This window comes from Paralichthys olivaceus, chromosome 6 (genome assembly GCF_024713975.1).
Source record: "Paralichthys olivaceus isolate ysfri-2021 chromosome 6, ASM2471397v2, whole genome shotgun sequence".
Classification (NCBI taxonomy): domain Eukaryota; kingdom Metazoa; phylum Chordata; class Actinopteri; order Pleuronectiformes; family Paralichthyidae; genus Paralichthys; species Paralichthys olivaceus.
Window position 1 is genome coordinate 15,277,385 of NC_091098.1, and position 26,650 is coordinate 15,304,034.

The 26,650-nt window shown below is 39.7% G+C and overlaps 2 protein-coding genes across 2 annotated transcripts; one reads left to right on the forward strand and one right to left on the reverse strand.

The window, feature by feature from the left end:
• The first annotated feature begins 210 nt into the window (after positions 1 to 210).
• Positions 211 to 11,291, forward strand: b4galnt1a (beta-1,4-N-acetyl-galactosaminyl transferase 1a). The gene is made up of 11 exons (XM_020088788.2): positions 211 to 353; positions 2,132 to 2,343; positions 2,439 to 2,621; positions 5,579 to 5,685; positions 5,813 to 5,850; positions 5,949 to 6,129; positions 7,633 to 7,725; positions 7,834 to 8,021; positions 9,020 to 9,160; positions 9,723 to 9,960; positions 10,039 to 11,291. Exons 2-11 carry the CDS (start codon positions 2,132 to 2,134, stop codon positions 10,242 to 10,244), a joined length of 1,587 nt encoding a protein of 528 aa, XP_019944347.2. The 5' UTR covers positions 211 to 353; the 3' UTR covers positions 10,245 to 11,291.
• A 1,421-nt stretch (positions 11,292 to 12,712) lies between these two features.
• Positions 12,713 to 18,988, reverse strand: slc26a10 (solute carrier family 26 member 10). Its single transcript, XM_020088975.2, has 18 exons — positions 18,603 to 18,988; positions 17,887 to 17,997; positions 17,630 to 17,781; positions 17,330 to 17,494; positions 17,092 to 17,244; positions 16,922 to 17,004; positions 16,455 to 16,602; positions 16,253 to 16,366; positions 15,698 to 15,775; positions 15,508 to 15,603; positions 14,855 to 14,961; positions 14,525 to 14,594; positions 14,148 to 14,330; positions 13,993 to 14,047; positions 13,698 to 13,786; positions 13,545 to 13,599; positions 13,352 to 13,458; positions 12,713 to 13,262 (listed from the first exon to the last, which is right to left on the reverse strand). The coding sequence occupies exons 1-18, from the start codon at positions 18,892 to 18,894 to the stop codon at positions 13,224 to 13,226; spliced, it is 2,097 nt and encodes a 698-aa protein (XP_019944534.1). The 5' UTR covers positions 18,895 to 18,988; the 3' UTR covers positions 12,713 to 13,223.
• Between the last annotated feature and the right edge of the window lie 7,662 nt (positions 18,989 to 26,650).

Genomic DNA, 26,650 nt, shown 5'->3' on the forward strand with positions numbered 1-26,650 from the left:
ATGTAAGTTTTGATAAGAATAAGCTATTGGAAGATCACACAATAGAGCACAGATACAGAAATAATAAAAATGCTGCTGATTGGTTTAATAAAACATTAAAACGATTAAATGATCTTAAGGTTTCAAATTCAATGGCACCTGCGGCTGTATCCTGACTAAATTATCTTTCTGAACTGGTGGAACAAGTCAAACCACACTAGCAATGTATTGACTTTATATACTAAACAGGACTCGGCCATGCTGTTAAGCAGGTCTCAGCTTGTGTCGGCAGAGGAGTGGCACTCCGCCTCTCTCACTGTTAGTGCCTCGTTTGGCTTCAAGGAACACGGATTATTAATTCTTCAACAACAACAGTAAGAATCCTGCTTTATCTCACTTCTGTCTCTCTTTTTTTCCACTTCTATGAAGTTTCATCATATTTTACTGGAGGAGTCCGTGTTGGAATTGGTTCTTAAGAGGCGTGCGCACTTTTTTTTTGGACTAAATATCTATCTGTCAAGTGTCTGAGCAGGGGCGGAACCAGTTTGGAGAAGCTACAAAAAAGTCAGTTTTGCAGAGCGTTGTGACAAAATACATGTATATTCTTACATGTATTTTGTCACAACGCTCTGCATGTTGTAAATAGTCTCGTCATATGACATGACGCAACTGGTAATATGATAAAACAGAGGAGAGGTTGCTGGCACTCTAAAGCGACCTGTACCTTAAATGCAGGTGGGACATTTTGTTTAATACTTTCTAGAGCAAACAAAAATAAGCAGTGAAATTTAGAATACAAAAGTACAGCAGTGAATTAAATTAATCTGTCCCTGTAGTTATTATAAATCATCATCTTACAGATAATAACTTAATTTTTGTAGCACTTATCTAAACAAGGTTAACAAGTGCTTCACAAAATACATGGTAAAAAAAAAATAGAAATAACACTGCGGCTAAAGCTAAATCTGACTGACTACTGGCTTGTATTGCAGTGCTATAAATACATGGCCTGCTCAGAAGATCAAACATTACCTCTATGCCTTTTTAAACCAAACACATACTGTCATAGGCAACAGAGTAAAAAGCTACCCCATTTAAAGTTACAGTGTGTCTAATTTTGTGATATCTAGTGTTGAAATTGCATGTTGCAGCTGAACACCCCTCACCTCACCCTCTCCTTCCAAACATGAAAAATAAACTGTGGTAGCCTTTAATTGTCATACAAACTCAAAAGGTGTTTAGTTTGTCCAGTCTGGACTAATGTAAAAAACATGTTAAAAACATGGCGGCCTCCGTAGAGAGGGTCCCCTCGATGTAAATATAAAGTATTTGAATATAAAGTATTTGAATATAAAGTATTTGAATATAAAGTATTTGAATATAAAGTATTTGAATATAAAGGGACTTTTCTGGTGTAAAGAAAACTACAATTCATACAATTTAGATGAAACGAACTCGTGAAATTAAATTAAATTTCAGCCAATAGTTATTAATTTTCAATTCAGCCTCCATCTTCTTGTGCTGTTGTTCATCCCTTTGTAGTTGTGGATTCTTTGTTGTAACTGACTGGCGCCATTTTATTTTGCGTGCAGCTCTGATTTGCACATTGCTTGTTTCCTCTTGTGAAGCAGGTGTTGGGTCCTCAACCCTCCCCTGATTTCTATTGTGCAGACTTCTCTCTGTGGTTTGTGGCTTCACTGTTGTTGACTTCCATTGATCTGCATTTTGTATTGTTCCTCACCTCACCAAATGTTGAAGTAGGAAAGAGTAACACATAGCAGAGCCTGTACTGTACCATTTTGTTTTTTAAAGCCCTGGGATTGGAAATAAAAAAGTGTGAAATTCCCAAGTGTTTTTGAAGGACGGCTACTAACTTACATTTCTGCACCAATATGCTATAAATATTTTTTCCTAAGAATGCAATGTATATATCTTTGTCTTTCTTTATAACTTTGCCATTATTTGAGGTCTCTTCCTCTAACAATATTTTTGATTATTATGAATAATACAAGATTTGGTGATAACAACAATAATCAAACGTGTGAATTCATGGGGCATAATGCAATCAAACTCAGTTATGTTTAAACCAGCACTGACTGTCTATGCTGTTTGGCCCACATGTGTAACACTTTAGTATTAATCCTCATTCCAGATGCGAAACACCTGCAGGAAGTTTCTTGGACTGATTTTCATTGTCGGTGGGCTGATAGCCTTGTTTCGTACTTTGAGCCATGAAACCAGTTCAGGAGTTGACTTACGACAGAGACACGGAAGTTCAGTTAAGAAACTCCTTGCGGAACAAATTGAAGACATCACCAGTGGCTATGACGACATTTCCTTCCTTATAAAAGACCAAGTGGCACGGTGTGTTAATTATTTGACTGTAATTTTGACTAAATTCTGTTTTTAAATCATATTTTTAATCTTTATCAACTGACTGCCGTTTTCTCTCCACACAGACAACTGACTCAAAACACATGTGTATGTCTGGCTGAAAAGGAGATGTTTCAACTGCCGTTCTCCAATCTGCTTTTCCCGCGCGTGTGGGCCCACAAACTCGATATTGCGTTTTTAGAGTCCCATCCTGACCCTGAGGGTGTAAAGCTTCACAGAGCTCAGGAGTACAGCAAATTGCAGATCAGGTAAGGTTCAGTATAACAAATTAACAGTAGTAAACCCTTAAGTAATCTTCTTGACTGTCAGCTTGGCTCTGCAAAAAGAGATAGTCATGAATAGCTAGGGACTAGTTTCAGTCCATCTTTATCAGTAACCACTCACTTTGTCTCTCACTACACTGACTCTGTGATCTATTTAAAGGCCTCAAGTTGTGTCTGCACAATGGTGCACTTTACTGTTGCCACTGCAGTGTTCACCTGGTTGTATTGGTTTTAGCTATGCCCACATGTAAGCTAAGGTATGTACTTCAGTGGGGCTGCATGGCGGTTATCATGCAAGGATGCATTGCAGGCTTTTATGTACCCCAAATACTGTGTTTGTCATAAGTAGCACAGGCCCATTAACAATACACTACACTGTCTGTGTGTTCACTGCAGCTCAACCACAGAGCTTCCTAATCTGCTGTTTGTGATATTTGCTATGCAAATTATTATATTTGCCATGAAGGAAACTTCAAATCATCTAGTCCTCGGTTCCATATTTTTAGAGCCTGACCAAAATTGATATTTTGGGGGGCTGCTGCTGATAGTGGGGAGTAAATAATATCAGATGACGTGGCATATTTAAATATATATGTAATTCGGCAATGATTTCTAAGTTCAAGTTAACACCCAATACAACAAAATATATAGAACTTAAATCAAGAAAATATACTATATTGTGACTATTATACCTTAAAGGTACAGTGTGTAGAATTTCATGATATCTAGTGTTGAAATCGCATGTTGCAGCTGAATACCCCTCACCTCACCCTCTCCTTCCAAACATGAAAAAGAAAACTGCGGTAGCCTTTAATTGTCATGAAAACTCAAAAGGTGTTTAGTTTGTCCAGTCTGGACTAATGTAAAAAACATGGCGGCCTCCGTAAAGAGGGTCCTCTCGATGTAAATATAAAGTATTTAAATGTAAAGGGCCTTTTCTGGGGTAAAGAAAACTACAATTCATACAATTAAGATGAAACGAACTATTGAAAACTTCTCAGTTGCTCCAAATCAGTGACAATGATTGATAAATAGATAGATAGATTACTTTATTCATCCCCAAAGGGAAATTAGGTCATCATAGCAGTCCGGTATTTTGATACAATAAAAATACAATAGAATAAGATACTGAGTCAGAAAAAATAAGAATAAAAATAAAAACACAGAATAGGACAAGGACACTTAAAAAACACAAGATAAATAGGTAGATAAGGTGCAGTGGCAAGATGATGGTAATAGTACTGATGATATGATGGTAATGTTATTGTTACTAAACCGTATATAATAATAGTACAGTATATATAGTGTATAATATAATACATAATAATAATAATAATAATATATAATATATATATACAATACCAGTATAATAACAGTATATAATAATAATAACAGTATATAGTAATAATGGCAGCAACAGTATATTATAATAATAATAATAATATACACATAGAAATGTGTCATATATTTGGCTGTGCAAGGTGTGCATATGTACATAACTGCAATATATAATATGTACACATGTATAAATATATGTATATATATATAAATATATATATACACAGGATATGATATAATATAATATATAGTATAGGTATAATATATGTATATAAATACTTGACTATACATGATATACATACATAGATAATATACTATGAATATGAATATGCTAGAATGTGCAAAAAGATAAGAATATTGTATGAAAAAATGTATATAATCTATACGGTTAATATACGGTTATTAACACATATCACATATGATATGAAGTAAATGTTCCAGTATTGGAGCAGAGTGTTGTACAGGGTACACAGTGCAAAGGTGACAGGTAGATTTAGTGCAGTTTTGTGATGGTGGCTCTTACAGAGGTAGATGAGTTGTAAAGTCTTATTGCGGTTGGGAGGAACGAGTTCCTGTATCGTTCCTTAGAGCAGCGGGGTTGAATGAGTCTGTTGCTGAAGCTGTTCTTTAGCTTGTCCAGTGTTTTGTGGGGGGGGTGAGTGATTGCCAGCCATTTTTGCCAGCATCCTGTTCTCCACCACCTCCTCCAGGGTGACAAGCTTTGAGCCAACCACAGACTCAGCTTATCTGATTCGGTGACTAGCAGCCGGTTTGCCAACATGTGTGTGAGTGTGTGTGTGTGTGTGTGTGTGTGTGTGTGTGTGTGTGTGTGTGTGTGTGTGTGTGTGTGTGTGTGTGTGTGTGCGTGTGTGTGTGTGTGTGTGTGTGTGTGTGTAAGTGAATGAATATATTCAAAATGAAAGTAGTGAGATGCGTGCAAAGAGAGTGAACAGCACAACAGAACTAACATTAGCTTTCACATATAACCAAATATCACAACACAAATCAAACTTAGAAACATGACACAGATAGAACAGTCCTTTGCTCAGCCCTAGTGTAATTACAAAGCCCAGTGGTGTAACCCGTCCATGAAAAAGGGGGAAAGGTCCTTTTTGATGTGCTGTTTGAGGTTCAGTTAAGTGGTCTTGTTGGTTTGTTGGCTCCTGTTGTGCATCTGCTGGTCAGACCTTGTTAGTGGCCAATTGCCCATGCTGAAGTTCATAGGCAGGCTCTTAAGTCACTGCCTTTGGAAGGTTTAAGCAGTCTGCTCCAGGCAGGCCTACTAGAAGTTGGAGAGCTTGGGTAGGTAGTCTCCCTGGCTGGGTGAGCAGGAGAAGTACCTACTCCTCCGGGAGAGGTCAGTAGGAAAGAGATAGAGGAGAGGGGAAGCTTTATTGGCCTCGTGACTTCATGGGTCATGGGGCACACAGTGACCAAAAGTGGTTGAGAGTTGTGTCCAGGAGCAGTTTGAACACCTAAACATAAATGCATTAGTGCCCAAATCAGCTCTACAATGATTACCTTTACCTCAAGACTCTAATCATGCAGTGAAATCATATTGATTGTGCAACTACATCTCTGTCTGATATTTTCTTTAAGTAAAGGTCCTACAGTCCTGCAGATGTACCTATTGTAGCCCAGGCCAACAATCCTCTTCAGTATCCTACCCAGGGTGTGGAGGTGCGACCCCTCAAAACAATAATCATTCCTGGTAACAGTATATTTAACATAGCAAAATATCAAAGAAATATGTTGATTAAACACTTCACAAATTATTTATTGAAATCACTAACCACCATCCTGTGTTGATGTCGATAATAATTTCCCTTTTTCCCAAGGGTTGGGCCTTAAAGAAGGAAAGAAATCAAAGCATACGGTAATTTCTTCCTTTTAGGGTTTTCATGTGGGTACATACAGGAATATGAAAGTTTTTGTTTTATTTTTTTACTTAAAATCATTTTACTTGTGCAACAGGTGTCTTTAACTGCAACTCTTGGGACTTTTGATGTTGCTGCTACAGTGGACAGTGTCTCTGTCAAAGGAGAAGGAGAGAAGCACATGATATTGTCTAGTCCTGTTCTCTCCGCTCTCAACAGGCAGCTACAGTTCGTCACCTACAGAAACACAGTTTTCCATCCAAAGACAGCAGATACAGGTGAGGTTATTATGTGAATACTAGTCTAAAAGTTACAGTGTCATTTGTAAATTCTGACTTCATCTTATGCACAGTGTAGCACATAACATTCTTTTGGAACAAATAATCAATGGATTACTGGACATGATGGTAAATAAGCAATGGAGTTCATGAAGTATCAGAGCTTATCTGTAAAGTACACTGCATTTAATTTCTACGAGATGGATGGTAATGGATGGTACGGTAGCCATCCCTGTGACCAACACTACACACTGCAAACAACCAGCCTGAGGAATAGCCAACTTAAGCAACGCCACAAGTCACCATGGCAACACATCTCTGTGTGTTTGAATTGCGAGAATTTGTTTTTATTGTGAGTGTTTGGTTGAGTTGCGATCATTAACTCACCCATGTTAGATGCATTGACTCCTTGGTGGATGTGGGAATATTCATGAACAAAAAGTCCCTATGTGGGTGGAAGTGATAAAGTAGAAGTTAGAAAAGGCATAAAACCTTGAACATTCATGGGCAACTCTCCTTGTCCACGGTAAAAATGAATGTTTGATGACTTAGTGGTATTGGGCATGTCAAACAGTAACTGGCTGTAACTCATCAGCAGAAAAACCGCCCAGTGATTTTTCCCCCCACACACTGTCACACATGGTTTTTGTTTGATAAGTGGTTGATAAGAAGCACTAAACCAGGAGCAATATAAGGACTATGGACCCCTTATCTATACATTTCATTTCACCTTGCACAACAAGCGCTCAAAATTATTTTCATTCTCTCTTATTACAATGATAAATGTATTACTTTCACTGTGTTCTGCAGAAACATCACTATATACATTCTGTTTGTTGCCTGATATGGTGAAATTAGGACTGGACACCATATTCACAGTATAGTTTGAACTCGAACAAAGCCATAGTTAGTAGATCATTTGCAGACTATGATTTCCTGCTTCTGACTGCTCTCTGACTCTGCACAGTTAGTGCATTGCTGCCCCCCACTGCTGTAGTTATGCCATTGCTACTTTAGATCTGTGAGTCAAAGGTACAGTCCTACCATGCAAATATATTCATATCCAAGACCTTTCTATACTTTTATACCATCCCGAAATTGTATCATACATTTTCACCTAACATTTTTACTAATATCCTTAAATGCAGAGGTTCTGCATAATTATATATCCACAGGGCAACAGGATTGGGACGAGTGTGCAAATTGGAAACAGTACAACCTCATGACCACTGTTTCTTCGGTTGTTCTTGGTTAGAAGAGTGTTTTATTGTGTGTTTAAAGCTCAGTGTTCTTGATTCATATATGTGTGTCTGTGTGTGTGTGTGTGGGGGGAGGGGGGGGGGGGGTGATGCTGTTGATATGTAAAGAATAACTTTAAGCAGCAATAGTGAGTGTCACAGAGTAATTCAATGACACAGTAAATACACAGAGGCAACAAAGTGATGTTTTAGATCTTCTCCACTCAAATATGAAAAAGTATGACAGGGTTATTTTGCTCTGCAGTTGAGTTTGTGACTGATGGTCACCGCTCATTCTTCACCATTAAAGTTGGACATGGCTCCATCCCTAGACTTTACAACACCGGACACCAAAAAGGTTTGTGATAAATTATATCGCTATCATTTTAATTTGATGGAAAATGTTTGAATGCCACATTGCAACATGTTTATTGATGTAATTTTCTGATTGTTTGTTTCCACTCAGAGTACAATATTAGTGCACTTGTCACCATCGCCACCAAGACCTTTCTACGTTATGACAAACTCAAAGATCTCATCAACAGCATACGTCAGTATTATCCCAACATCACCATAGTGATAGCAGATGATTCTGAACACCCTGAGCCAGTGAAGGGGCCTCACATTGAACATTACATCATGCCATTTGGAAAGGTAAAGAAATTTGAAGTTTGTCTATGGTATCATCATGATCACTGAGCCAAAGACTATGACAGTCAGGTCTTGTTTCTACGGCTTGAGAAAAATAATGTGGTTTAAATGTTTGAATACATCAGCTAAATGTGAATAATGATTTCATATGCTGTGCACCTGCAAAAGCTCAGCATTGTTAGCAACCCATCCATCCATTTTCTGGCACCCAGAGTTGGATCGTGGTGGCAGCTGGGTCGTACAGACATCCTTCTCATTGGCAACATTTTCAAATTCTTCCAGGAGGAGTGTTCTTTCCATCACCCTGATGATATCCCCACACAGAATCAATACTTCCTCCTCCACAGCCTGTTTCGGCCTGAATCTTCTCTATAGCCCTCGCAAACTCCTCACACTTCCGGATGTTTTGTCCAAAACTGCTGAATCTGCGGCACGTTTGGCCCTCCAGTACCAATCTACTTGTACTAACATAAGATAAGATCTGTAACATAGTGTTTCACATCATTCCTTCACTGTAGATCTTTGTACAGTGGATTGATTTGCTGAGTGCCTCCATGCCCTCCTATCGCTATTTCTTTCTCACAGATATATTGACAATAGATCCATCAGCCATAGTAGTACTGGCCATTGAGAGCAAATCCCACAGCATTGGGTGGATTATCATAAAATCAATAATATTATCACTGACCTTGGCAGGCAGGCAGAGCTCCACGAACACCTGTAGTTTCTGCTTTAGATGTGCATTCTCTAAGGAGAGAGGTGCTCAGTAGCCATCCTCTGACTCCTCTGTGTACCTGACATTCACGATGCACGCGAAAGTGTCCTTTGTGTTGGTATGTTTGTGTGCTGGAACTCTAATCATTGAGATTTAAGGATTGTTAAATCACAAACATATTTATGAGACTCAAGCTCACCTGAGATATCTTATATTTGCTGACTGATAGCAATTATGAAGCAGTTCAGTTAATGTGTTGTGGCTTTTGTTCATCCATTCTATACAGGGTTGGTTTGCAGGAAGAAACCTAGCAGTGTCTCAAGTGATCACCAAGTATGTTCTGTGGGTGGATGATGACTTCATCTTCAGTCCAAACACTAAGTTGGAGAAGCTGGTGGACATCCTAGAGAAGACCTCTCTAGATCTGGTGAGATTCATCCCCAGATAGAATAGAGTGTATCTGCTGAGTTAATGGTGAAATCAATACTGCACTAAAGTCTGCTCCTGAGAGGATGAGGAGCGTGCCGTTGTGTCCATTGTGCCTGTAATGCTAAAGCAAGGCTCTTTTCATCTGTAGTTCGCTTCTCCTTAATTTGGCCAATTGCCAATTTTTTCCTTTTCATCACTTTTCCGCTTCAATACAAACATTTGCATAAAGAAAATTAAACAATGTCAAGAAACAAAATTTTCCTGTTCTTAAACTCATTTCAATTTAAGGAGATCTATGCAGAAAAAACAGACACATACATAGATGCTGCAATGGCAACTTCTACCTGTTGACATGAAAACACAATTTCCAAACCTCTTTTTTGAAATTGCAATAACCAAGTTTTAATTAAAGATGCGTTGAAAAGAATGTTCACATTCTCAGTGTACATTGCAATTTTTCCCATCTGTATTATACAGCCGAACCTTTATATCTTATGATTACATCTGAGTTCTTGTTTGCAAGTATCCACAGTCCTAACATTGCCACGTAACGACTGTAGGTTGGTGGTGCAGTGAGAGAGGTGACAGGTTACACTGCGACATATCGTCACACCATCTCAGTGGAGGAAGGAGGAGAGGAGGGCGACTGTTTGCACATCAGAAAAGGCTACCACCATGAAATCGAGGAATTTCCCAACTGTGTGGTTGCTGATGCTGTCATCAACTTCTTCATGGGCCGGACATACAAGGTGCAGCAGGTCGGCTTCAACCCCCGCTTGGCACGGAAGGCTCATCTGGGTGAGTCTATCTGTATGTAACTGCAGAGTTGCCTCAAATTAAAAAGCCAGAAAACTAAACATTCCTTTGATGCTGCAGAGTTCTTCATTGATGCTCTGGGCTCCCTCCACATCGGCTCCTGCAGCGACGTCATTGTAAACCATGCATCAAAGATCAAACTACCCTGGGGTGAAACAGACACACAAAAGGCCTACAAAAAGTTCCGTTACACCAACGTTGAAGACAGCCTTAAAAATGAAGATTTCTACTTCAAGAACAGGTTTCAGTGCATGACTAGTAACTGAAACTCCCATAGAGTCAATGATACAAACAACTGCAGCAACTATATCACACAAATTCAGTGCCTCCAGCTGCCAGACTGCACAGAACAGAACTCAGTCTGTATGTAAGTGTAGAAATGTATTTTTCAATGTGTATATATGAGTATGAGTGTGTCTGTGTGTGTGTGTGTGTGTGTGTGTGTGTGTGTGTGTGTACAAAATAAGTCAATATCGCAGTTTGGATATTCACCAAACTCGGTGAGAATACTACATGGGAGCGTATCTACGGATGATAAACGTACAGAGCTAACAGTCAAGGTGAACAGAGATATGTTGCAAAAAAAACCACAAGCAAATAATAAGGCAACAGAGAATAAAAGTAGAGGTGTCATTGAATATATAGATACAACATAAAACTATATGGTGAATGCTCTGTATTTATGTGGTGGATTTTCAATGTATTGTTAACTGTGAGCTTTTATCCATTCCTAGGTGTCTTGTTGCCTTCATGAATTCATACGTACATATATGTACGTATGAATTCTTACAAACATAAGCACTGATCCAGTAATCATTATTTAGGCGTATAAATAATGATTTTGCAAACTTGGTGTCAAGATGTCATGAATGGGGCAGGAGGGTTTTCTGTGCTGCTGCTCGCTGGAATATTTATGATTTATTTACTTAAGATCATCTTGCTGCTTTGTAAATGTAGTAGTGTGTTCATTTTTCACCAGTCACAAATGTATGAGTTCAGTAAATATTTTCATGCATATGAAATATAAAATCATTTTCTCCATATCCAGACACTGTACCTATAATAATAAGGCTTCCTTTTTGCAGCTTTGATTTAAAACTTGTTACACTTGAATTTCCAACCATCAGGTATTCTTTCCGACCACTGTTTAATACTTTTTTTGAGACTCAAAAATATTGAGTGTGCATTTTCTTTGTTCTGAAGAAACAACTGCCCCCTGTAACCAATTGTGTGAAAAGTTGTTCAAGTCAAGACAACAATAGTAAATGTTTGATTGCACATTGTTCCATTAAATATCTGACAATGCACTTTGACTTGAGTATTGACGATTTGAGTTTGTAACTTGGTGACAGTGACGTTACCTCAGGGTAAAGGACTTGCCATTCCACCATTTCACCACAAGATGGAAACAAAAGACCAAACAAAAATATCTCTAGATGAGTCACTTCTTGTACTGTTGCCTAAATAAGTACTGGTAGGAGGAGGAGGAGGAGGAGGAGTAGAGGTATAGTAATAGTAGTTGTAGTAACATTTGAAACTATTAATGAGCAGTGTTAACAGTCTGCTCCACCACATCTTTGTGTTGCTTTTTCCACATAAGTAACAGAAACAACTTGATGTCATAAAATCTATTAAAAAACATTGCTCCTCTTTGTTTGACGTCACAGGCACTGTGAAAGAAGTGTTATTTCCTTTCTTTCATTTGAATATGTTGATTTCTCCATTTGAACAGCCTTGTATGGGAACACATTTTCATAGGTAAATCAAAGCTTGTCATTAGATTGCTGACCTCCTTGGAGTCATTTGTGTGTGTGTGTGTGTGTGTGTGTGTGTGTGTGTGTGTGTGTGTGTGTGTGTGTTAGTAGGTCTGCCGGTAGAATCTGGCGTGGTAAACATTTGGCCAGAGCCTTGTATACCATGTTTTAATTGAAGTGGACTACTTCCTGCCAATTAGTGAAACACTCCTTGAGCTTTAAAGGGAAAACCCAAAGGGTGCAGTGTCTAGAGGCCTCTTTGAAATATGGAAAAAAATAATAACTTGGCTATCCAACATCAAGCAAGGAAATAATTAGTTTTTTTTCTTCTTTTTTTGTCCTGGTTTTGAGCTCACACTACATATACTTTTATCAGGTCAAGGTATCAGGTCTCAGATGAGGAGCAGCGGAGGGGAAAGCTGTGTTTGTTGAACAGCAGAGGGCAGCATGGTGGTAAAACATATCTCCAATGTGATGTGATGACATTTACATCTGGTAAAAGATTCATGTTGCATGATGAATAAAGCAGAATGCTCCAGGACAAATAGCCTGGTCTTAATTCCCCAATTTCATTATTTTCTGTTGCACAACTTCCCTCTGTCTTTGTTGTCATATGAATCCTGTATTTTTTTCATGAAGTCTCAGTGCAGATATGCAGGTAAGCTGCACTTCACCAAATACAAAGACTGCTCTTCTTCTCTCTCCAATATCTGACAGACTGGCATGCTTCACATTCCACACTTTCTTTCCTCCTCAGATGTATCCATATTTAATAACCATGCTCATCCAAATATTGTAGACACTTATAACCCAGTTCTCTTTGATATTTAATAAATTTAGTTTGTAATCACTACAAACTTCTTCTTCTTTTAGATACATTTATTGTCAAAACAGCCCCTGCTTGTCACAGTTGCTGACAAATACAAAATCAGTCACCAAGTATTTAGTGCAGGAGTTAAAAGCCAGAATGTTTTTAAGGCTGTATTTGATGCTGTTTAATGTACATATTTGCATATTCAACCACATATTTATAAAAAAAAAAACAAGATATAAATATACAAACTATTTAAACAAAATGTTCAGTGCACTTCATGTATATTTATCCATATTGCAAAAGACAACAGAAACACAACAGAAACTAAATAAATATCTCTATTGTAGTGTTCCAGCATGTATGACAATAAAAAACACACAGCAACAAACAACTGATATCCGTCACATATAAGTACAAAATATTGGATTTCTCAGATGTGTTTATACTGAATATATGATTGTATGTTGTTTCTGCGGCATTGACAGCTCTCTGAATGTGTGACTGTTTATTAGATTAAAGTGTGACACGGTGTAGTCTTATGGAAACTAGTTAACACTGTAATATATTTATAATTTTAATTCATGACATAGTGCTACAACAGGCTACACTGGAGACTCAGCAGGTAAAACAAATTGTCGCCCTCCATTAGAAGGATGGTTCATCTGCGTCGTCGTGCCTCATACCCAAACAGTTGTGGTGTTCTCTGGAGGTTTTTCCTACAGTAAACAACATCATGATTCCTTAACAACAATCTAAGCAAATAAGTATATTGTATATTTGTGTATATGTGTGCTTTCTATCTTACCTTCTGCTGCTGAATATACATCACAGCATCATGAACTGTGACGAAAATATGTTGAGGATTTATGTAGTTCATTAGACCGCTGGATGTTAGGATCTTTAAGACACTTTCTACGGGGGACAGAAATCCCGGATCAATACTCAATCATGCAGGTGAAGTCTGACAAATGTATTCTGTATATAAATATCATCCTTACCATTGCAATTGGCCAAATATACATGAACCCCAACTTTCTGGCATTCAGTGCACATCTGCAAAAGCAACCAATCATGTAGACACAATGAAAAAACGTCGTGGAGAAAAGCCTATAAAGTGTAGTTGACACCATGTCATGCTTTATCAGGCTCACCTGTGTGAAGAGTCTTGCTCCAGCAACATCAACGAATATCACGCTGCTGCAATCGATTAACACTGCCTGGACGTCACTCTGAGACGTTTCTGCAGGACAAAACATAAATTCTAGCTTTCCTTAAAATGATCTGCAGCACAGGAGTAATCACAAGAAAATACAGGTAATCTGATGAAATGCAGAATTAGAAATGCTGGTAAATATAGTGATCGTTTTTGGAACCTTATTTAGTTAAATATGTTAATGGTACATATTTTTTTTCGTGCACACAGGCCACAATAAAGTCATTACTAACCTGATTTGAAGAAGTCGTTTTCTGAGGAAAACGATGTGTTTGCGATGCCTCTTTCCTATAGAACAATAGAGGAGGGAGAACAATAAGAAATTTATATTGAATTATATTTTACAGTGTGTTTGGTCTGAGCTGTGGCAGTGATTACAGTAGAGTACCACGGTGTTGATGGTGGCCTCTCTCTCCCGTTTCTCCAGGGCTTTCCTGGCCTTCTCCCAGCTGTGGATCTTCTCTGGCGTCAGGCCCAGCAACCTGCTCATCTCCTCCCTGAAGAAGCTACGGTTGCCATAGTAAATCGGCCCATTGTAAGTGAGAATCTTCACTCCAGGCACCTCGTAGCACTGCAAAGAAACCAGCACGAGCTCATGATCTACTTTCTGAAATTATGAACATTGTATTTAAGTTGAATAAGAAATTCCAAATTCATGGGCCTTCGAAATTACAGTAACTGTATTTAAACTTTCTTGAAGTGGAGGGTTTACTTGCTCATACTGCATGGAATAATGCTCAGAGAGCAGCTGGAGTACGTTCTCACCTTGCTGTGTTTCTCCAGAGGTCTGTAAATTTCTGTGTTGCTGGCTCGGCCAAGTACTGAACAACCAGCCCTGTGGAATCATGGGTAACACATTATGAAACGTGATCTACTTAGACTGACAGACAAGATGTGTCTGATGAGAAACATCTAAATAGATTCATATCATTGTCTTTGTGGGGTTTTAATATCTCAATAACAGATGCAGATGCGTGTGCTCTCAGTTCAGGTCTCGTGTCTCTCAGATATACATCATGTACATGTACGTTTGGCAAAGGTACAAGCTGGACTGTAACTTAATATTGATATTGTGCAGAGGGAATGACATTGTACCTTTGTGTGCGACAGATGACAGTCATCATGGAGAAAACCACTCCAATGGCTAAACCAAGATCCACATTTAGCACCACGACAGACAGCCAGGTTACCAACCAGACCATCTGCACAAAAACAGGACCATTAAAACATATCGTCATGTCAGGTTGCAATAATTATAACATCAGTCAGGCTGAGAAGAGGAGGATGAAGATGATTTATTCATTTACTAGAGGGGCATTTATTTCAAATAGCCTTGCAAGTTAATGTTTGAATATACATGCATCATCAGTTTGTGACCGGATGCTAAACTGCAGCTCATGCAAACCGTATAAAATCCCTCGATAGCAGCAAACAGAAATGTTTCAAATAATCACAAGAATGAAATTGATGTGTGTCCATCTGCCATTTAAACTATGAATTACAGAGGGTAAAAAGCTGCTGAAAGGAATAATGTTTCACTCAAGATAGAATGCATTAAATACAGTTTTTAATGTTTTCGATTTTTTACATGTTCTACTTTGTCAAGTTACTGTTAAAACCAATAAACTGCACTGGATCAGTATAATTAACCATCTTGCCTCCACGCTCTTGTGTTTTACTCCAATGCATGGTGAACCCATTGCAGAAAACCTTCATATCTCTCTTATAGTGCTGATAAATAGTCTTACGAAATCCATCTTGCTGATCCTCCACAGCTCAGGTAAGTCCTGGAACTGCAGAAACATCTGCCTGAGGCTGGTGACGTTGATGCATGCCAAGACTGCCTGAGCAGAGAGAGATAAAGGATGTGGTGAGTGAACGTTCCCTCGCTTGTCCTCTGTCCCATGTTTGTTAGAGACACAAACACATAAAATGCACCTTGGGTAGGAAGTAGAACAGAGGTCCAATCAGCAGCAGGACAATCAGAACGACCAGACTGGTGAACAAGCCAGAGAGCTGCAGGAAAACACACACACACACATGTCTGAATATCTGTGTGACAATCTTTGCTCCTCATTAGCTGCATTTTCTTTTGCAAGATAAAAGTTTAATAAATGAGCAGTTAAAAAACTTGAATATACATTTAATATTAAGGTTTTATTCAATTTCAAGTTGACATTAAACTGTTTTATAGATTATAAATATAAGGTACACTGAGATATTAATGATCGAACAATGATTGGAAATCAGCATTTGTATTTCTCTGTTTAGCATTAGGATGAATTTGATGATAACAATTAAATGTGCAAGACTAATCTGCTGCTGTTTTTAAAGGTTATGTAATCATCTAAATATAGTGTCTGTTCTTATTTTAACTGATCGTTCAATCAGTTTAGTGATAGCAACACATTCAAATGACTATATATATATATATATATATATGACATAATCAGTATAATATGCACAGAAGTTCCTGTATATCATGTGCACTACCTGTGTGTATCCTCCAGCACTCTCCAGTATGTTAGTGGTGGCTAGAGTGGCCGAGCTGGGGAAGCAGGTGAAAAACGAGGACACTGTGTTGGAGATGCCGTGAGCCAGCAGCTCCTGAAACCACACACAGGTTCAACACAGAGAGTTAACAGATTGGTGAGATTTCAACCAGCGGCTGTTTCTTCCCATTGTCATACTTTACCTGGTTGGGATGGATAGAGTATCCATGTTTATCAGCGTAAATCATGGCCAGCGAAACCGACACGGCATAACCAACAAATGTTATAGCTACTGTGTCTCCAGCAATGTCAGGTAAAGTGTGCAAGGCAGGCATCCGTGGCCGTGGAAATCTGAGGAAGAGAGAATCAAAAGTCAGTTAAAGGTTAAAATGTCCTTATTCAATATCTCCTTATACATAATGCACAGTATACATCCTCATCCAGTTATAAGTACTTTTTTCTACCCATGAAAGATGTATATAACGTACTGTATTTTTTATTCCATTTATTTAGTTTTATGGCCTGTTCCCTATTCTATTTCATACTTTCACATGTTCTCTTGTCTACCTCATTTTCATTATCTGCTGCTGTATCAAGTGAACTCCTCATTTATCTTATCTTATCTTGTCTTGTCTTAATTAGTATTTTACAAATTGAAAAAGAAACCTACCCAGCTGGGATGTGACCAACTATTTCGATGTTGTAAGACGAGTCCAGTGAGGAGGCATAGGCCACACCTGTAGCAACAATCACCTGAAGAGTGAAGGATAAAAAAACCCTTATAATCTCTTACTTTCACAGTAAATATAATTTCTACATTCACACAGCCACTTCACTAACCGTGAGAATCTCCACAGGAATGGGTGTACGCAGGCGGTGCCGGTAACGCATGTTGATCTCCTTAACTGGGACCAGGACGGCCAAACACATCAGGGAGATGAGCAGCTCAGCCATGTTGGTGTGAGGCAGGTTCTCCATCACTGACGCTAACGTCTGAACACACAAGTTTGTGAGCTGTGAGAAAACAGACAACCTGTTGGACTAAAGCATTGAGGCCTTGTTGTGAGGCACTGCTTACCTTGAAGAGGGAGAAGGTCCCAGTGTGGCGAGGGAGCCGCAGGCCCAGCATGCTTTGCAGCTGTGAGATGGTGACATGGAAGGCAGCAGCACTAGTGAAAGCCTTAACGATTGGCTCTGACAGATAAGTGGACAGGAAGCCCAGCTGAAGCCCACACATGCAGAGCTGTGACATAAGACATCAACAAAGCATCATGAGCTGTGTAACAGTGGGACTGTTTTTACTTACAGATAAATCAGAAAACCCAATTGTATTATTATTCCATTTGGTGTCCTCTGGACTTTGTGCGTCTGCCTTTACCATGATAATCCCTGAGAGGAGTGCTACGGCCGAGGCCACTCCAATTCTCTGGGCCTCGAAGTCAGACGCTTCAGACGCAGTGGAGTTCAGAGGACTGGGAACCAGCTGCTCCACCACGGAGCCAGTCATCAGACTCACCACAGCAAAGGTACCTGAGAGAGGATCCATCATCTCAGACAAAGACATCACACACAATGCTGTATAAAACAATGTTTTTCTAAAGTAAACAACAGATGTTATGTGGGCATGAGTTTTACCTGTGGACACATGGCGACCTGTGCCAAAAAACATATAGAGGATCACAGGGAAGAAGGAGGTGTAGAGGCCGAATATTGGTGCCACTGACGTGAGTAAAGCAAAAGCCATGCCTGTTCAGTGAGGGACATTTAAAAGAAGAGTTACCAATAAACACACACTTTTTTCACTTCATCCACATTCATAAATTAAATCTGTCCCTTTGTGGGATCATCATGCAAAATGATGTGGACATAGGATAATAAATAATAAGCCAGTATTTATCTGCACTAATTAATTGAATGGACATTGTTGTAATTTCATTACATATATTTAATTTCTATTCGTGCAGTTCAATGGCAAATTAGTCCAGTTACACTGTATATATTTTATATTTATATTGCATAGCCCATATTCTGTTTACACTATACATATTATTTCTATTCTATATAGAGTTTTATATGTCTTTGTGTTTATATTAGATGTTTACTTATTTTTAGGTTTACTGATCTGCATTGTGGGATTAAAAAGGGATTATTTGATTTGATCTGACATATCATTATTAATATTAATATTGCTTTTGGTGTAAAATATTGGCTAAATTGATTCTAAAATTAAATATTACATGTATACAGTAATACAATATTTGGATCATATTTAATTTAGTTACCTATTAATTAATAATTCAATGAATCCATAGATTTGTCTCTCTCCTGTGTGTGAATGGTCGTTGACTCACCCTGGGGGATGTGAAGAATACCCACAGTCAGTCCCGCCACAGTATCTCCTAAGATCCACTTCCGGAGCCTGTACCTCGGCAGCCACCTGAATATGGGGACTCTCTCCCTCAGCAGGTGGAGCCAGGCCCGCCTCGAGCACCTGCACCTCCCGGCCAGCTTCTCCCGGAGCCGCACACTTCCATCCGCGCTGTCCTCGGAGCCGTAGGCCTGTTGGAAGCGGTCCTCCGTGTAAATGTTCCTGTACACGGCCACAGACGCGCTCATCTTGTCCCTGCTGGGGTGGAGGCTCATGCTGTGGAGTCAGTGGAGTCTGTGATTATAAATATATAGCAATCTCAGCTGTGACCTCAGGAGCCATTGTGTTTTCCTGCCAGACCCTCAGCAGCCAATGACGTGGCTCAGAGCTCCAACTTTTTGTTTTTTTTGTTACAGTCCTGAGCAACTTTTTTTCTCCACATCTTGGCCCTGCCTCACAACATCAAGGTGTGCTGGGACTTTTTTTTTTTACAATAAATCCTCTGGGTCCTACTGCTAAGAGTTTTTTTTTTCAGAAAGTAAAACTTCAGACACACAATCTGCCTTTCCTTCACCCACACCCCCTCCTCCACCAACACACAACCATCCTTAGCCCTGCACGCCCCTGTCCTCCCTAATCTCCTGCCTCCTGAGAGCTGTGCGGGAGGTACAAACTCAGAAGAGGCACAGTTGACTTATACAATGTAAAGCACTGTGAAACGCCCACAGGGATCAAAGTGACATTGTTGCTGGAGATGAGGTGTAACCTCAAACCATCGTCTGTTAGCAAGGAGTTCATTTCCGAGAAGGATGGATGTCTGTAATAGCTTTGGGAGTTTAAACTGTGTGGCCATAAGAAAGAGTCCTGTACCCGTGAGACCACCTGTGAAACCCGATCACACATGGCAGCCTGGTTCATGGATCAAACTGCACCTTGACTCTGATCAGAGATCTCGTGGGATGAGTGAGATGTTGTTCTTTGTCTTGCAGGAGTGAATACACGGGAACTTTGGATAATTACGATATAAAATAGATAAATCTGGATCTATGTGTTTACTGCTATTAATATAATGTTTTTAAAATGTATCTAGAAATCAGCATCAAATGTAATCAAAATAGAGATGTTCTCATATGTAGGAGTGAGCATGAGGCATGAGGGTGATCGTGAAACAAAGAAGACGAAAATAATTTGTTTTAGATTTGTGACCTGATTGTGGTTCTTTGAATGAACCTCTCCCATCTCACGAGGCTACGTGAGGCAGTGCAGGCAATGCCAACATTTCCTATTGTTGCGCTGGGCAACACCCAAGGATTTGAGCTTGAACGCGCCTAGACCTTGGGCAGAACGATCGAGCGTTTGAAGCTGGAAAATAAACCTCACTACACTTCAAACAAAGATGGCAAAGCATTGTATTGTACTGATGTATCTGTTAAGACGTTTAACCTTTGTTGTAATTCAAAGTAAAATCATACCATCCACACACGTAGCATGAACACGAGGATACAGTTCATTTTACTGTCATCGTCAACTTTACTCTACACAGTGACAATGAACTATAAAGACTGTGAAGTATAGAAAACAAATAATATGGGTCTAAAAAAATTTCTAATGCTGCACATAGGAGAACATGCATTTGTTTCATATCGAAGTCATTGCATCAACTGTTACCCATGATACCCTTCTCTGCATAGACTGGAATGTTTATGCAGAGAAGGGTATCGTCTCTACAAACGTTGCCATCGTGCACATTTGGAGCCAGTGGCGATCAGGTGGGATGGAGCCGAGGTAGTGAGGTCCCCCGATACACATACTCGACCAATCACGGGTCAGACTTGGCTGTGGATCAAAACCAAATTACTGGAAAACATGAACTTGAACATCAACACAATCAAAACACTTGGGCTCCTTTTTGGGGGGGGGCTGTCATGTCATCCATCTTTGTATACGGTCCATGGCCTGGACTTGCAGACATTTATGTGTAAAAACTCAATGAAAACACTGTGATCCACCACAGACATTATATCACTATAAAAGCTTGGTAGCTCTTGTGTGTGCAGACAGTAGACATTGGGCAACAATAATGTTTATTAAGAATTCTCCATAAATAAGTTTAATATTCACTCTTTAGCTCCATATTGGTCTCCAGCAATTGAGGACAATTATAAAATCAGTCTGAGTTTTGAAATTGGATTTTGGAAGATTTGACTTAAAGATTAAACCAAAACAACAACATAAAAAAAGTCAATAAATGCTGGATATGAACTCATCATTTAGATTTTTGTCACTTGATGAAGTTATAATTAGCAGAGGAGGTTTAGTAATCCTACATACAGCAACAATACGAGACGGGTCAAACGATTTAACCCTGATAAACATCTCAATGTCTTTCTAATGAGTGTTGCTTCTAAATTTAACAAATTTCGCCCCATGCTGTTGTGTTTCCATCAGGAGAAAACATTACTGAACATGTATTTGAAGTCAAACAGTTAATAGGTGAGAGGTCCAGAATGAGATGTGTCCCTACCTCCAATACGCTAAATGAAATAAACAGGTGTGCTGCATTGTTTTCGTTCCAGTGTCATATATTCCTAGAATTTCTGTTTCTCTGGTTTAGAGGAGACACAGTGATATAAGGAATTTCCTTTAAATGCCAGGAATGTGGGCCATTGTGTTGATCAGCTCCTGAGGATTTATGAACATGCCGATGGCCTGGTGTGTCTGTGGGCTGTTTAAACAAGATATTAATCAGTGGTAAAGGGAACAATGTGTTGAATGGAAAAGGATATGAGTGTTAACCCCGAACCAGAGACGAAAACCCTTCTGCCCCATCAAAACACAGGCAGCACTTTATGAATTTCAAACAATGACAATGTGAATACCTGAGTGGCACGACCAGACACAAAGTACACAGCTGAGCCATTCATACAGCGCAGCTTGCATTCAATTAGCCCGGCAGCACCAACAAACAGGGTCTCAACACCTTTTCGTGCGCAAGATGTGTCAAGTGATATGACCTGTTTTTTTTCTCACAAACATACACAACACGCATACTTTAAATGTGAAGTCACGGGTTTTAATGGCTGAAGTTAGATGAAAATGAACAACAATCTGTTACTCTGTGGTATGTGTTTCCATTTCTGTTTCACGCTTTGACAACAACTGTAGTTGTGTTTGGCAGCGTAAACCTCATGATCCCACTTTGCTTGTTACATTAGCATTAATCAAATTATAAAAATATCTCTCCCACCCTGTCCCCTTCATGCTGAGTGTGTGTCATGATCTCGCAGGGTCTTTGTTTTACTCTCGACCAGGGAGAGGCTCCAGTGATTTTTGTGGCCTATAGTTCCTGCTATTGTTCTTTATCTGCTTTATGGGATGCTTTTCCCGACCCCCCATGGCATGTTGCTTTGGAAATGACCTTGTCTATGAAGCTGACTGCTGGCAGCCAACCCTCTCCTTGTATCCCTGTCTCCTTACCTCTCCCATCCCTTTCCGCCCCGTGCTCCTCTCCATCCATTAGAGCCTGTTCAGACCGGTTTACATTGTTTGACTTCATGAATCATGCCTCGGTGCAGAATTCTTCCTGTCAGTTCGAGAAGTTGTTGTGATCTGTCACTCACACCATACAAAGTTTCTGCTGGGGTTAAGAGCCGAGCACAACCCAGGAATTTGTCATACAGCCCTTTGATGTGTGTTACAGTGGCCTGTCATTATTAAGGCAATACAATAATCACACAGTTCTTGCTTTCTTTAATCTGTGATTCCTCCACTTATTCTTCTCCTCTTGATTGTACCTGAAATTACAAAACATTATAATCTAAATACATTTACACAAAGCTCTGTGGGGAATCTCCCTTCCATTATGTTAATATTCTCAATTCTCATACAGTGGTAAAGCGTCATAGTTTCTCATTCCTCTCATATTCTCCAGCTGCACTTTTAACTTTGTGTGAGTCCAGTATGTTTCGGAGTGATTCACTGATTTCCCTCTCATTCTTGATGAACGTCTCCTGACCTCCACCACACCTACACTGGTCATGGCCATTTTTCAAACATCTGGGTCATGCATCTCCCGGGCGGGTGAGGCAGCGAACGCCCAGATCAGCAGGCTCCCCAAGGCTCTCCACTCACAAAGCATCCTCCACAGTTACATTTTTATGTTCTCACTGAGGTTAAAACAAAGATGATGATGACTTGACGACACAAATCATTTAATCTGGGTTGATGCTGTTTCCATTTACATGAGGTGTGGATATGTTATTGTTTACTGGTGACCTATAAGTCTACATTACTTGGCAACAGATATGCCGGGCATCCACACTACTTCAGCCACTAAAATGATAAAAGTTTGGTTTTAATTTGAAAACTCCAGCATAGCGTTTTTTAGTTCTGATGGGCAGAAACGGAGATGTTCAGAAACAATGATGACACTTACAACCGCCTGCCGATTGGGTCTTTTCGGTCACGGCCTTTGCTGATTCGTGGGACTCCTATCACTAGACAAACAACCAGACTCGGCTAAAGTCTTTGCTAAAAGATGTGGTGCAGTTTAAGTTGGCATTTTACAATAATGCCACTGTTTACTTATGTAGGAAACGAGCTATTATTCAAGCAATCTCCGACAGTTCCCATGTCCAGCGGGCGTGCTCATATAGACGGGGATTAATACTGATAAGGAACCAAAACACTTGCACTGTTAATTTAAAATCTGCCTTCAAGCACTTTGGTCCTTTCACAGTAATATTAGGATAAATTACTATATTATTACAACTAATAATAAATAATAATAATTTACAAAACCATACAGGGGAGTTAATTTGACTTATAGAGGCCACTTGGTTGGCTGGAGAGTCTGGTTGTAGGATGTGTCCCTTCCTAGCCCATGCCAAAGCATTGTCCAGCTCAAGTACACGGCGGCGACACAGCCTTGAACCACATTGTGAGCATTCACATTCACATTGTCTGCTTCACCTCAATACTTCTGTCAACACTAGATTCACTTTCAGCTGTCGAGCGGAGAAATATTTCCCTGTGTTGTCATTCAAAGCCTTCAGGAAACTCCCTAAGCTTTGATTTGTATAACTGGTGTATTTAGGCTAGAGAATAATACCTAGCTCCATATTCAGTACAAATAAAATAATGGGCATGAAAATGGAAGAAAGACCTCCATGTGAAAATTCATCCATCCATCAATCCATCATCTATACCACTTATGCTCTTGAGGGTCACAGGGGTTGACACCGGGTGAGAAAATTTTTGTATGTTACTTAAAAATATTCTCATACAACCAGATATTCAGCCACAGCACTGGGGGTTGAAGTAAATGAGATTTTGCGCCGATCCACCAGTGACTCTGGTGGACTTTGTCTTGTGCGTGAGACTTCGATGGAGTGGGTCCTTGAGAATCACCAGTGCAGCGAGGCTCACCTCACTCTGGGTTCAGAGCAGGCAGGTTGTGCTCACTGCCCTTCAACGTTGACTCAACAGTTTTCATTAATTTGATTTGTGTGCACCGCAACAAAAAAAAAAGAAATATATGATTCTGCTTTTACTCCAGTACAGTGGAAGTGTGGAATTTAATTTATGATGCTCAAAGCATTGCTGGTGCTCAATATGATGCTCAATCCACTGACCTCCTCATCCATCAATGACTGTTCATACTGTCAGGTGTTGGTCCAATCAGAGCTTAGTGACTGTAACGCTGCTCATATCAGCAGGTTATGAATGACATAATGATAAAGTAGTAATTTGCCTAAAAAGTAAATGAAAGCTATAGTATCCAAATTAAAATCTGCCACCATTTTCAGTTTGAAAAAATAAACAAGTGTACACAGTAATTTAAAAAACTTAATTTAACTTAATCTGAGAAACATGAGATTTTCCCAAATTTTATTGAGATGTCCAAAACATCGGTTTACAATGGATTTTGAAGTACGTAAAATATTGTCTATATTAAGTTATAATCTTTTAATATAGTCTCCCAGTGCAGTTATAAATAGGCTGATCACAGTAGCAGAGCGTGCTCAGTTACAGTTGGGATCGTATCCATTTTCAGTCTCTTACGTAACCCCTATCGCTAATTCGTCATATTCCAACAGTGGATTTTCCTGACGTCCTGCAGCCTGTGAGTTGTGTGGATGTGTTCACAGGGCTGCTGCATCACCAGACACCGTCTGCAGCACGTATACCCGCCTGAAAGCAACAGGGTGGAGGGCAGGGAGACGTGGACCCAGAGCTGTAGTGGCAGTCGCTGCCAGACGGCCTTCCTGCCACAATGTGCCATCACTCATGCATGAACATCTGAGGCCAGACAACAAAAGTAAAACAAGGACAAGGGCTTTGGAATTACAATCACACTGGGCAAGAAGTCAGAACCAGTGCAAAAAATAAACATCTGATGAAGTTATTATGAATGAACTCTGGTGTCACATGCAGCCAAAGCAACAGAAACAATGTGCTGAAAAAAGACAGTTTTAAGATGGATGCACCATAAGGCACAGAGTGTTTTGTGTTTGAGTATTTTCCTGATAAATCATCACAGTGTGGCCATGTGAGCGAAACCTAACGAACACATTCAACATCAAAAGTCACACAATCTGCATGGTGGTGAACAATGGAGCAATCATTCTCCTCAGATATCAGCCTGATGATTTGGATTTGTTTTTGTCATGAACACCTTTTGTTTTGAGGCGCTAACACCTGAGCTGGACCCAGATCAGCTTCAGAATTTTATGATATCATCTCTGGAGGCCTTCATTTTTTCATTTTCTCCCCTCTTTCCTCACCCTTCTCTCGTCTCCTCTCTGCTCCTCTCTGCTCCTCTCTGCTCCTCTCTGCTCCTCTCTGCTCCTCTCCCCTCTCTCCTCTCCTCTCGCCTCTCCATCACCTTTCCCTTGCTCCCACCCGTACTTATTCAGCATCAAAGGCCACCCGTGGCTCCGGCTGGGTGGCCACCAGCTTCTCATTTCCTCTCGTGCTCTCCAGCCATTCAGTAGTGGCGTGCTCCGTCAGGGCTGAGCGGACCCCAGGGAGTCCACCAGAAGCCTCCACTAGGCGCTCACCGCCGCTTCCTGCTCATTTAAGAGAGCCCTCAGAATGGAGCACCATTGTCCTGACTGTTATCTGATGGCCCCACTCAACAGGCAGACAAAGCCAAGGGCCTGGGGGCTCCCCCCGCCTCGCTGGTTGTGATGAGACTCTCCCTGATTTTTTTTTCTTCTTTTTTTGTTAAACATGTCAATAGAAGAAAGGAGTTCTGCAAACACTGATAGATGCATTACACTACACCACTACACATTTAAAGATTAATTCTAACCAACTGGACTTCACAGACCAGTTGATAAAAGTCATTATGCAGTGATGGAAGGAAGACTGATCTGTGCAGGTATAATTAAGATTTTATTAATAAAGTAGATTTGGATAACACACCTACAGTTGTGTGGAAGTCAAGAGAATTGTATCATTCAACAGAATTAAAATAGGAGCAAAATGTAACCGATTCATCCGTGGAACCAGACGTCAGACATGTTAGGAAAATCAGAGCAGGAAAAAAGATGTCACATCAAATGAAGAGTTAAACAGCCAGATGTTAAATATATAAGATTAAATCTTTGTACATGTTTTATTGAAAATGAAAGTAGGAGCCTTAAGTCATGGGGTGGCAGGTCAGTCTAACATGACACAAGCCTGTCAGATTCAAGTTCCCAAAACAGGAAAAATAAATATAGTGTTAAAAAAAATATAAAAAATACTTTGAAGGCTCTAGTTGTGTTATTCTAGGAATAGAATATTTTTTGGTGTTTTTTGGTTTTCACGTTTATAGTCTCCCAATTTTCTAAACTGATGTTTATTGATGTCACTTCTCTTCTGTTTTAGAAAAAGATTTTGTTTTGTTACAGTTTAAATTTATATTTTATGCCTGTGTTGTGAACCACTTTGTTTCAAAAAGTTTCCTCACTCACTGAAGATAAAATGCTTTTGAAAAGTGGAGCGGTATTTTTTCATGGGAGCTTTGTTTATCAAAACCTTCTG

Bases quoted from the DNA above. Each gene is read 5' to 3' on its own strand.
- slc26a10 (XM_020088975.2), bottom strand. From the start codon at position 18,894: ATGAGCCTCCACCCCAGCAGGGACAAGATGAGCGCGTCTGTGGCCGTG. The intron at 14,331-14,524 runs GTGAGAACGTAC...GTTTCTTTGCAG, and splicing joins CTCTGGAGAAACACAGCAAG to TGCTACGAGGTGCCTGGAGT. The intron at 13,459-13,544 runs GTAAGGATGATA...TGTCCCCCGTAG, and splicing joins ATATTTGGCCAATTGCAATG to AAAGTGTCTTAAAGATCCTA.
- b4galnt1a (XM_020088788.2), top strand. From the start codon at position 2,132: ATGCGAAACACCTGCAGGAAGTTTCTTGGACTGATTTTCATTGTCGGT. The intron at 7,726-7,833 runs GTTTGTGATAAA...GTTTCCACTCAG, and splicing joins CAACACCGGACACCAAAAAG to AGTACAATATTAGTGCACTT. The intron at 9,961-10,038 runs GTGAGTCTATCT...TTGATGCTGCAG, and splicing joins GGCACGGAAGGCTCATCTGG to AGTTCTTCATTGATGCTCTG.